We start from the raw sequence: 13,433 nt of genomic DNA, 5'->3' as shown, positions 1-13,433 counted from the left end.
AGATGTTAAACTCATCTGTCAAAGGGCTAGATGTTGGGCTCCCTAACTTGTGGGTTATTAGAGAAAAAGTAATTGACCTTCACTAGTTAGATCAATAAAGAATCAAAGAGACACAACAAACAAAACAATAAATTATCCGGTGATGTAGGCAAATATAATATCACCCAAATGTTTTTTTTTTTTAGAAATGGTCCAAATTTCTGTTGCTTGTCTGATGCTAGTCCTGAGAAAATAATATCCACCATCTTCGTACTATGTGACCTCATTTTAGACCACCTAAGCATTTGAGGTCTTGCTTCAGGTGACGCTGGAGTAAGAATGGATTTGTGCTCATAAAATCAAAATTGTCAAAAAGTAAAATTCATTAGGTCACTTGCCTGAAAAAAGTGAAAAGATTGTTGTTATTGTCAGTCAAATTAACCACTGACAAGAAAACAAAGCCATTCTTGTATCCAAGGGTCTGAAAGGGTCTGATTCTGCCTTATTTTTCAAACAATGACATCAATTTGCTCAGCCATAAAACTACAAATAATTGTTGGCCAGTTGAAGGAAGATAAATTATCTGCATTATCCTCAAAACTATGCAAGCCACTCAGGACATTGTACTTGCTCTAGGGAATAAATAATTTTGCCAACAAAAACTTTATATACAACTCTACAAATGGTACTGAACATTGTTCTGAAACAACTATCAGCAAGTCATTCTTAATTTTAGTGAAATTTATAGTTGCTATGGAAAATTTATCCCAGTGAACTGTTTCAACACGATTAGGCATGCCAATTAGCAGTGTCACATTGTTTGAATTGAAGCTTAAGGTCTTGCCACCTAATCTAAAAACCTTCTAGTCAGTGTCCCAAATTTTCAAAATTTAAAGAGATGATGAATTTTCTTGTTGGTAAGATGGCATGTGCAAGAATTGAATAAAATGAATATCTTTCAGAATAGTTTTAGTTTCCTCATTAAGTTGACCAAATACTGCATCACGAACAGATCTAACAACCGAGGGTCTGCATATGCATGTCAATACTCTTATGTTCATGATACTTCAAGATTATTACATAGTAGACATTAGTGGCGAAAATCTAGCATAACAAAGTTTTTTTTTCAGTCAAATAAATTGAAAAATATCATTATAATATCAGCAAAAAAACAACAATCATGAAAATAGAATACCACCAGAATTAACACCAAGATACCACCAGAATGCCACTAAAATATCACAATAATATCACTAATATCACCATAATACCACCAACAAATCATCAGCATACCACCATAATAATACTACCAACAAATTATTTTTTTTTTCGGAGGTATGTTGTCAGTCTTGGGAGGGGAAAAAATTTGCGTGCATAAGATGTACGCAGTGCTGCATACATAATGAAGGTTATTTTCGAGTTATATCAGCATCATATTCGCGTTATATCCCCTGTAACCTCTATGTAACTTCCATGTAACCTACATGCAATCTACAGGTATGTGAAAACAGAAGCGCAGAACTTATTTGTAAGGTAGGTTACAGGTAGGTTATATGGAGGTTACAGATGATATAATGCAGATATAATGAATATAACCTCTAATTATATACGTAGAGCTGTCATAATCTCTTTTATTGATTCCATTTATTTTTAAACTTCAGTCTGTCATAATATCTTCCAGTCAGTTCTTTAAACATTTTAGCTATATTCTGTTGAAATAGGTGGTTGGTGGCCTATTCCTGATCTCAATCTCAGTGATGCAGATGTTGCAGAAAATATTTGTAACTTTCTTATCTCACATTGCTGAGGGACCACTTTCATTTGTCTTAGTCATTGTGGAACTATATGAAGAATTTCATATTGTATAAAAAAATTCATTTTGTAACTCAACATGCATAAGAAAATTATCCAAATGCACCAAAAAGAGATGAAAGACAGAGATCTTAAAAAAGAAAAAACCTACATCCCCAAAATGAACATACATCCACAACAGATTCAACTGAAGTTACATAAAATTCTCCAAATGAACCAACAATAGTGTCGAAATTTGCTCATAAAAGAAAAAAAATAACACAAAGGAATTATGTGGTTCGGTCAAAGACTTACATCCACAGTAAGACATCAAATATGTTTTATTATGCAATTGTGTAAGGTTACATAGCTATGATTTTCAATAGAGAGCACTGCAACTAAAGTACATGTGTAACAATAACGCAATAGACGTCTTTCATATACACAGCTATAATTCTCAATACACATCTTATATTTGATACAAATGGTGTGACAATAAAGCAATACACATCATATTTGATATAAACCTTCTCATAATTGTCGAATTAATATGTATTTCCATTATCTGAGATGCTCATATCTACGGTCATCATAATCTCCATAATAAGTGTTTACATAAAAGACCAAAGCAAACCGAAGCTCTAAAGACCAATATAACTCATAGTTCTAAAATATAAGCATTTTATCTCACCTCTACCCTCAGCATCAAAGGAAGCCCCTAAACCCCATCAACACAGAAATGAAAACAATGAAAACGAGAGAATTCATTGCTAACTAAAGAGTGGAATGTATGTAAATGCATTGCATATAAATTTCTCATTATACAACTTAGCAACATTCAAACAAATGCCCCATGATATATCCTCCAACTAAAAAGTGGAATGTATGTAAATGCGTTGCAAATAAATCCCCCAATAAATTCATCATTATATGCTAACAGTCATTAGTATTTGCATTGCAAATTGAAGTTGCAAGTATTGTTTCTTCTTCGCAGATAACGAGAATTCAAAATATTTCCATCTGTTGCAATCAAAAATAGACCCTATGCATTCCAAAACTCCTCGCTACTAACAACAACACAACAACACAACAACAGGAAGAAACTTTCCAAATGACCCCATAACGCATTGAAGCCCATTCCAACATTTCGAACCAAAGTTTTAACATAGGAACATGAAGAACAATATAACAGGTGCAGTGGAACACATATCTAATGCATTCAAGGGATTTGCTTATCTGTCATTCTTAAGATATTACTAGAAAAAAAAAATCGCAAGTGCACTGGAACATAGATCCAATGCATTCCCAAATAATCAAGCAAAGACATCCTCAAGAAAACCGAATCTTGCAAAAAAATTTAAGACAATCGAATTGAGCCATAAAACAAACCAGAGAAGATCGAGTCATAAAACCAACCAGAAAGCATAGCGGCACATAGATCTCACCATAGGAACGATCGAGAATCGATGTACGATGTTTACGAAGAAAAAAATCGGGAAAAGAGAGGGCGAGGGAGAGCGAGAGAGCAATCTCACAAGGACACGAGAAATTCCATCTTTTTCTGGTTGGTGCCCCCGAACGCCTTTCCAAACGCACATAGACCCCCGCATGCGATGCTTGTCGTCATTTTGGTAATGCCCCGGAACGCCTTTCCAAACAGCAAGGCGTATAAGCTGCCCCAAAGGGGCCTAAGTCTTCCGTACGCAAAATTTTCTCCCTGGGAGGGGTGCTACGGAAATATGCATTTAGGTGACGAAAATGAGCTCCACCGCTGACTGTCCGGACCTAAAGTGAAGAGGAGAGAGCGGGATGAAGATCGTGAGGAAGAAGAAGGACAACAGTGGAAAGAAGAGGCCTCTATCCAATTTGATAACATCAAAACCTAATTTCCCGTTCGAATCCGAAGAGGAGGAAGCCGGACATCTGAATCATCATTGTACAGATACTCCAGCTTCAGACCCCGATTCCAAGCAGCTCGCCGATTCATTTCAGTACGAGGGCATCCAGCTTACTGAGGTTGATATGCATCCAGGTGCAGGTCCAAAGTGTTTAACAGCTTCCCTAGCATTCTTAGGGCCCCGTAAAAGAACATGTGAACCGTATACCATCATTTATGATGTCAGTAATTAGGTATAAATATGTAACACATCATCACTTGATATATATAGTAGAAACATTTGTGGCGTAATGCGGCATGCATGAAAACACCAAACTTCTGAGAGACTGCACTATCAATTGCATCTAAACATAACTAATTTTAAAATGCCCCGACATTTAAGATCAACATGTAAACGAAGGAAAAAACCACTGAATCGCCTTTCAAGGAGAACAAAATACAACATTAATATAGATCCAGAATTAAATCAAGGCCAACACAGATGCAACTGATAAAACAAAGGATTCCATAGAAGCATAATGCATTGCGCTACACACTTGCCAGATTTGATTCTTAGAAGGTGAATCAAATATAAATCATTATTAAATATATCACATAAGGGGCAGGAATGATGGTAGTCCAAAAGAGAAAAATAGACTGTTAAAATTATTTTAATCAAGATATGAGAACCTGCTGATTCAAAATGGCAGCTTCATTATTTTTTTTATCTTTTTAATAATTTTGGCCAACAATAGCTTCAAATACTCTCAAGAGTAATTCAAAATTCTACAATCACAAACTTCCTAGACACCAGACCTTCACATCACATTAATCTCCCCTGTTACAGTAACACCACTTGTCCCAGAATAAATCTGAATTTAGCCATCATCCCTCCAAACACCTTCCCATAACACCAGCCCAGCTGGTAACACCCTCTTTCCACACTATAAATCCAAACTCCCCTACCTCCTCAAAAACAGTTTTCCCGCCAATGTCGTTATCTGTCCCAGTGTCATAATATTTCCAAGTCACATCCCTGACACCCAACCCTTCAAGGAAAGATTCCACCTTCCCAACATCCATATCTACCCCCTTCTTTCCCAACATCCATAAGATCTATCCCTACTGCTATCCCCATTTATCCTTCACACTCTACTAGTCATACCACAAAAAACATCAGCAACGAGGGCTTCAACCAAGGTGTCTACGGTGCAATGTGGGTGCACAAAAATTAGGATGTCTTGGAAATGTCTCAAATGGAAATAATGAAGATGGCTGACTGAGGGAGGGCATCAACTTCTAGGGATGACAAGAAGGTGAATTCAATAGTGGCGAAAAGAACATAGCTTCAAAGTAAACAATGGTTTTCGGGTATATACCTCAGACGCTGATCTTTCAATATATCTCAAATGGTAATGAGGGTGTGTCTCTTGTGCCAAGAGAGGACAATGATTGCTTGTGATATCCTAGATTGATTGAAGCAATTTCACCAAGGAAATCGTTGAAAGAACGATGTTCTCACCATCATCTCCTTCGTCTTTTATAAAGATGCCCTTTCAATATCCAGCACACTACTATCTATGGCATTCTCACCCTAATGGTGAACTTTGAGTTCAGCATTGGAAATTTCTTGCCTTTTACTTTCAATTGATAGTTAAGTTCTTATTTTCATTCATAGTGAGCAGAAAATAGAGATAAACGTGTATTTATAAGGAAACAATAGCGCTAAAGGAGTCCATAAAATAGAATGAGCATTACTGATCATGATCTTCGAATGACATGGGAACATTAAAATAAATGGGAAATTTGACATACATACCACCCAATTCAAATGCATTTACATATCTAACCCCTAAATTTTAATTATTTACATTAACTCTGCCCAAATCATTCATTTGACATCATAAATATCACTATTTTAACTTTTAAAAAGTGAAATACACCTTTTCATTCATAGGTAAGGTGGCATATATGTAAGAAATAGATATTTAGGTTTCGATATGTAATTAAATAGGAAATAAGTGTTAAGTAAATTTTCCAAATAAATATGTGCAGGACAGTAAAATACCTGTTTTTATCAATAAATAAAGAATATAATGCTATTGTAGATTGAGCTTTGTTTACTATAACAGTAGCATAAAACAGCTTGTTAACAATTTAGAGATGTGTACTAAGATCGAAAATGATGAGAATCATAAGTGTGCTTCACAAGATATCTTCATCCAATAGGTTTTACATTTCCTATTCAGAAATATATTTGTCCTATTGTTGGTATATTTTGAGGTCACAATGAACAAAAAAATTTAATTTAAATATTTTTTAGTAATTATTAGTTAACATCAACACCCGCATATCATTAACAAATCGAAGTCTTGCATATGAATCATGCTTCAGGGCCACAAAAATATTAAAGAGCACAAACAGAAAGTATTACTTATAGCTAATAAGACTGCTAGTTAGGACCAATAACAATTCATAAATTGAAATCAAGAACACTGGCTGCATCAAAGTTCTTCATTATCTTCTCATCTTAAAGTCTTCCTCCTAGAATAAAATTTAGTGATGATAACATGATCATTTGATTGAGGATGAACTTAACATTTTAAATTTTATTTCGATATAACTAAGAAATTAAAATATTACATTCATCTGAAAAGAAATTTAAAATTTTGAATCCATTTCAATTACATTTTCATTGGTAGATACCAAAATTCTCCTACTTGATCTTCCCTGAGGAAGACAAAAGATGAGACGAGACTGGAATAAAAAAAAAATACAGAAATTAATGGGGGCATTTACATGCATCCCACACAATTCTTGTGTATTTACATATCCAACACCAGAACATTACTTTTTTTTACATTCATACTGCTCAAATCTTCCCATATCACAACAAAAATATCAACTTTACAAAGTTTGAAATACATCTTTGGTTAAAGGTGATGTCTGTATAAAAATTAAAGTTTGGGGTATTGGATATGCAAATTTATAGGAATTGAGTGAATGGATGTAAATCTTCAAATTAAATATGCGTTCAATCAATTGGGAGTCCACAAGTAATTATACACAATAATCATATATCAACTCCTGATTGATTAAGTTCACAATACCTTTATCTTCTTAATCAGTACCAAATGATTTCTGCTTCCACAACCCACAACTGAAATCAATCAATGGTAACCTCTAGAAGTTCTAGATTGATAAAGTTCCAACCTTCCCTTAGCCTCTGGTAAAATAAGCTCCAATTCCGGATCTTGAATTGCAGAACACTGTTTCGAAGCCCATTCCAGCACGGTGAGGACCTCCTCCATGGCCAGCTCCTCGCTTTCGGGAACATGGAGAGCAATGTAGCTCAGCAGCACGAGAGCTGCAGTCTGCACCATCTGTTCACCAAAATAGACGAGTTGGACGAGGTGCTTGACTCCTCCAGCATTAATAATGGCTTTGGAATGGTCGACGTGGAGGTAATTATCAGTGCAGGCAAACTTGGCGAGAGCAATGGCTGCTTCGCGCATCACAACACCTTCTTTCTCGTCCAGCAGCCTCACTAGTGGCCCGATGATGCGTTTCTCGGTGGCTCTGAATGTTCTCGACAAGCAACCAATGGCGGTGATGCAGGGCACTAGAAGGTCATCGTATTCCGCCTTCTCGATGACGCGGAGCAGCTGGTCGACGATGGAACGAGCGGTGGGGGAGGTGGGTTTGAAGGCGGAATGGCGGAGAACAGCATCCCCTTCAGCCACGCGGGCGATTTCCATGAGAGCCATGGCGGAATTGTATCGTACATCATCTTCCCCCTTCTCGAGAAGAACGGCGAAGCAGAGAAGGGCTTTTGATTCGGTTATGATTTTACAGATGGCAGAATTTCCCCTAGCAAGGTGCCATAATGCTCGGGCGGCCATGGCTTTCATGTACGATTTGGTCCCCGGGCCCTCGAATTCTCTCCCCCTGGTATTGGACCCAGTGAGGGGGGTATGAGGATGCCGGACATTGAGGGAATGATGGTCGGAGCTGTTTCCTTTGACGCCCTGCATCTGGTTCTTTCTGACCTGGCTGTCCATCGGATGGCGAACTAGGGCTTGCTCCGACGACTCCTTGGACGGATCGGCGGCGATATTAGCCATGACGACAGAGTGAATTGAGGTGACTTTTGGAGGAATCGTGTACTTGGAGTGCTCTTCGACTGTCTCGAAGGCGAGATGGCCAACGAGGAGGCGGACGACGTTGTTCTGTGCGAAGACATCCTGACATTTCGGGTGATTAGCGGCGAGCTCGGAGACGGCCCATGCGACCATGGCCTGAACCCTCATAGGGCTCTCCTTAAGCACCTTTGCGAACACAGAACAAACTCCGGCGAGAATCATCTGCTCCACGCTCTCCGGATCCCGGCCGAGAAGACCGAGAGCACGAGCTGCGTTCTCCTGTCCCTCAACCCGGCCCTCCTTCACGAGGCGGAGAAGATGGCTGACACCATCTTCTTCAATAATAAGCCTCCCGAACCTTTCGTTGTCTCGCGCAAGTGAAACAAGGCTGGCTGCAGCGTCGGCGCGGGCTTCCAGGTTACCAGTATGCAGGGTTGCGATCTGCTCCCATATTAAGAACAGGATCGGTTCGTTCTGAGCGATGGGGGGAAGACCCAGGTGCATATCGCCGTCCTCATCGCCGGCGGCGGATCCCCTAAGGAGCCAAGATACGTCGCCGATGGAGTTATCGAGACCGATCAACATCTTGCGGAAGGCGCCGGCGGGGATTAGGGTGAACATTCTTTTCATGATCCCGTTGGCGCGGCATTTGGCGATGAGAGAGAGGGCTTTGTCAAGGACCAGTTCAGTGTCATCCATGATCCGACGAGCCGGACGCTCGTAGAGCTCCGCTCTCGCGGCTTGCCGGAGAAGAGCGGCGAGGCGTTCGGTCTTGGACTTTAGTTCCTGGCACTCGGTTCTGAATGAATGAGCATCGTCGGCTAGTTTCGTTACCTGGTCGGCGAGCTGGATCGGCTTCGCTAAAATCTGCATGACTCCATCGCCCATCATCTTGCCGGATCTCTTGTACTGCTGATTGCTTCCCGGTATTTGAGTTACGGACGAAGAGAGACAAGGGTTTGGAGGAGGAAGACGATCGTAGCGATTGCCGGAATTTAACCTACGGACGAAGAGAGGAGGAGAGTTTGGCGGAGGAAGACGATCGTAGGGCTTCTCGGCGAATGTTCCGCGGTAGAAAGGATGGCTTTTTTTGTTATGATCGATATTTGTCTTTCTTCTATTACGGCAGCGAGGCGGTTTGACATTTGAGCTTTTACATGCATGCCACCCAATTCGTAGTATTTGCATGTTAAATCAATATTTTTATATTTTTTAAATTCTATTTATATCATATAAAAAATGCTCCTCAAAAGGGATAAAAATGTGTCATCCAAATGTAATTATCATGGAATAAGAATGTTTATAATAAAGCATTGGGAAGTTTAAGAAGGCTAGCATTTCCATGTTTAAATGTTCATGAAGTTTATTATGCATGTTCCTTTTTGGATGCATCTTTCGTTGTTTAGAATAAACTTATGGAAGGTTTAATTAAAGTAGATTTAGATGGATGTTATGAAAATTTTGCAGCAGTCTCTTAGAGCTGAGTTATCATTGTGGTTGATGCCGGTTTCATGGTTCTAAAGTTTTTTTTTTTTTTTTAGCTGAGTTGCAATTTGAAGTGCTCAACAACTTCTTCGTCTTATCGAAGCTACCTCTTTTTTGCTTCTTCAAGGGTAACCGTTACTTTAAAGATGAGCATCAGAGTTTGTATGCTTTAATTATGAGCTTTATAGCCTACTAAGCGTGGAGCGGATAGGACGGCCATAAAATTTTGTTCTGGGCAACCGTTGCTTCCGCACTTTTAGTAGTTCAGGGTTTAGGGTTTGCAATATAAGATTAGTATACCTGTCACTATTGCTGCGGACATCATTTTTGTTTTCTATAAGAAATGGATATGGGCATTTGTGCAAATTAAATTGAGTGTACTTTCTAAGACACTCAATTTTAAAAGGAAAAAAGGTATATAGGCTTTTCAGTAGCTTGATGTGTTTGAAGTTTGGATGTGGCAATGCTAACTATTATATTCCTGCTAACATCTCCACATGATGGACAATGAGCTATGCATTTTAAGCTTTTCCGTGAGGTAAATGTATGGCAATAAAGCATTGAGATGTTGGATGCTACAGAATGTTAAAGAGTTGTTGGCATTTGCTTTGCAATTACTTATAAAGGAGTCTGAAGTTAAAGTGAATGTTACTAATAATGGATGTTTGCTATTATTGATAATATTGGCTTTGTTCTTCTTTATTAATTGATGTGTTACAGTATAACAATTGCTAGGAAATAATACACCTATATGGATACTTCACATTGCTTATGGGATACTTCTATATAGATACTTCACATTGTTGATTGATTTATTAATTCTTTCTGTTGTGTCATTTCTGTAGATTATTTCTTTTATTCATTTTTCCTTAAGATTTTATTAGATATGGATCAAAGTATATTAGATTTATAAATGATGTGATGCCTTTGTATCAGACGACCATTTGTGGTTCTTCACATTGCTTATGGTTTATGTTGTTTCACATATGCATCCTTTTAATAGTTGCGGACCTATGGGAAATTGTGGCTACATAATTCATTGTGCTCAGCAACTCCCTACTTGGTGAGATGGTTGGCCCCTTCCCACAATGGTTCTACTTAGGTTGTGTTACTTTAGCAATGTTGTAGTACAAAAAAGGTAGCAGGTGCAGCACAAGTCAAGCGTATTACTTCATCTAATTGATCTTACTTTGGTATTTCTTACTTTCAATGATATTCTTTGTGAGTAGTGATGAAATGATGGTATATTACTTACAATGAATGGGATTCACAATCCCTGGTGATATGTTTTGTTATCTCACTGTTTATTCATTTCATTTTGGAAGGTTGCTCAAGCACTATGAGAAATTGGCTAGCCACACTTTTTTTAATTTGTTGCCTGAATGGGAGTGAATATGAAATTGGATGATCACCTTTCTAGCTTGGTGTAGGCTTGTAGCGACTATGGTTTGATTTTTTATGGTGATGGATGAATACCCAACCTGTAGTCATTTTATTTCCCTAGGGTATTTCTGGTAAAAAAATAAGTTTTGCATTTAATTTGGCAATCTTTGGCATAGTGATGTTATAACATTTTAGTGGGTTTGGTTCTTCTTTATATAAAATTAATTTTTGTATTTAATTTGCCAACTGTGGAGCAGCTTGGATGACCACAAAATTTTTTTGTCGAGAATCGTTGTCTCCATATATTGGTAAGTAGATTTTCTTGATTTCCTACATTTTTTGACTGATATATTCTCTTTTTAATAATTGTGGGACGATGAGCTCCAGGTATTTAGGGAAGTCCGGACAAGTGATGTGCCTCTGCGAAATGCCGTCATTGCTACTCACGTCACGCATACAACATAACTGTGGGTAGCAGTTCTATAAGTGCCAGAGGTGGAAACACGGACCGGAGGACTGCGGTTTCTTCAGGTGGGCAGACAACCCTTCAGATTCTATGTTATTTCAATTGGACAACGTTACACGGGGTTCGACGGTGTCACAATTAGAGACCATCACTTGTGCTTCGAGTGTTTCCGAACCGCAGAATGTTGCTCGGGGTTTGATCATGCACCAACCGAGCAACGGTTCTCACGAGATGTTACTTTTGTATTTTAAATTGAATGTTATAATCCTATTACTAATTGTAGTTTCAATATGTATTTTGATTTTAATTTGGTGTCTTGAACTCTATTTTAAGTGAAGTGAGTATCAAAATTTTGTACTGTTATGAAATTACAAAATTGTCATGCAATAAATCTATATAAATATAAATAAATAAATAAATATAAATTATATATATATATATATATATATATATATAAGAGATTATTCATGAATAACAACTAAAATATAGAATAAAAATTCTATACTTTGTGCTAATTGTGTAATAAAATAAGGTTTATAAGAAATTCTTCACTTCGGTTTCTTCAGCTCATCCTGCATATTTTCTTCTATTTGAGTTTGTTTTCTTCTTACTCTTTCTCTCTGAAAAGGCTTCTTTGTTTCACCTACATTTTATTGTTCCTATAATATTAAAAAAATATATCGCATGACAAAATATTAAAACAAACATTTTGAAAATAAACCACAACTTTCAAATATAGGTAAATTTATATAAATATTAAAATTAAAATTTATTTGTTAGATAGGACACAATAGAAAAAAAGATTCATCTAGCTTATATATTTTAAGTGTGGTGATATGTAATTTTGTTAATAATGCAAATTTTAATTATTTTATTTTAAAATTAGTGTAAAATGTAAATTTTTTATTATAATTTATGTTACACTTAATTTAAAAATAAAATTTTGAAAATTAAAATTTATAATGTTTGAATGGTATTTTATCTACAAAAAACTACAAATCAGTTATTTTCCAACCGCACAAACCAAATAGCTAAAAAACTTATCCAGAACAAGGACAGAATGATAATTTATTCTGAATCAACTGTTTTCCAAACGAACAAACCAAACAACCAGTAGTTTATCCGGATCAGCTGTTGATCAGTATATTATCAAAATAAGCTGGATAAGCTGCGGCTGCCTCAAATAGACCCTTAAAATGACTTGGCCCACGTTTTAAAAAGAGCCACGTTGGACTTAAAACGCCACCCTAAACCCCATAAAATCACGACTACATGTTGCGTCGCTGCGTTATCGCCGACGTAAACCGGGCATAACAAAACAAATCTACCACATTCTACTGCTTTACCCGTTGTTCTCTCACCCCCCCTAAACCACGAGAAAATATTACCTCAGGACTCTGCAGGTACAATTGCCTGCAGAGTCCAATTAACGAAAGCCATGTGGAATCCTGGTCTCACAAGCTAAAATAGGGAAAATAAATAAAACTTCGCACACGACCCAACCGGAAATACAACCCGATCAATTTACCGACAGCTTTCATAAAATTATTTCGCACTCGATGGAGTCGCTACTGTTCTCTTGCCATCTGAAGAAATATTTCACAGCCATCGACGCATGCATCTAGGGTTTTTGGAAGAAACTTTTTTTCGGGTTTTTGTGTTTGGTTTTGAAGGAATTTTCCATCTTTCTTAAATTTTATAATTCTTATATAAGTTATTAATAAATATAAGTTATGATATCTAAATAAATTTTTTTTTTGTAACATATTAATAACAAACTAATAACATACTAATAATACACCAATAACACACAAATAACACAAAATAACACACTAATAATACATAATAACACAGTTATACACTTGAGAATATACTCAGTGTGCTATATCATTGGTTATAACGCCACCCCACGTGTTATAGGACGGCTGTGTAACACGTGGGTGGCGTTATAACCCGGATATAACACGCGGTGAATATCCCCCAAGTGTTATACCGCGAGTTAGGGAGTGTTATAGGGCGGTTGTATAACATGTGGGCGGCGTTATAACTCACGGTATAACACGCAGTGAATATTTACCATGTGTTTTTTATTAGTGTGTTATAGAACAAAAAATAATATATTTAGATGTTATAACTTATATAAAAATAATAAAATTCAGGATAGATATATAATGAAAAAAGTAGATCAAAATCAAACACAAATCCAAAGAAACATTTCTTGAGCTGGGTATCCATCGCGTGCCAAATAATTTTATGAAAACGATGATAAATTGATCAGTTGTGTTTCGGGAGGTTTTATTCGGTACGTGCA

The 13,433-nt window shown here is 37.1% G+C and overlaps 1 protein-coding gene across 1 annotated transcript; it reads right to left on the bottom strand.

Annotated features, from left to right (window-relative positions):
• Positions 1 to 6,494: 6,494 nt before the first annotated feature.
• On the bottom strand, positions 6,495 to 8,918 carry LOC110018688. The gene has a single exon (XM_020716088.1). The coding sequence runs from the start codon at positions 8,677 to 8,679 to the stop codon at positions 6,817 to 6,819; it is 1,863 nt and encodes a 620-aa protein (XP_020571747.1). The 5' UTR covers positions 8,680 to 8,918; the 3' UTR covers positions 6,495 to 6,816.
• Positions 8,919 to 13,433: the final 4,515 nt, after the last annotated feature.

Source organism: Phalaenopsis equestris, unplaced genomic scaffold (assembly GCF_001263595.1).
Source record: "Phalaenopsis equestris unplaced genomic scaffold, ASM126359v1 Scaffold000030, whole genome shotgun sequence".
In the NCBI taxonomy this organism is placed as follows: domain Eukaryota; kingdom Viridiplantae; phylum Streptophyta; class Magnoliopsida; order Asparagales; family Orchidaceae; genus Phalaenopsis; species Phalaenopsis equestris.
The sequence above is the reverse complement of the archived record's forward strand: the minus strand, read 5'-3'. Positions and strand labels throughout refer to the sequence as shown.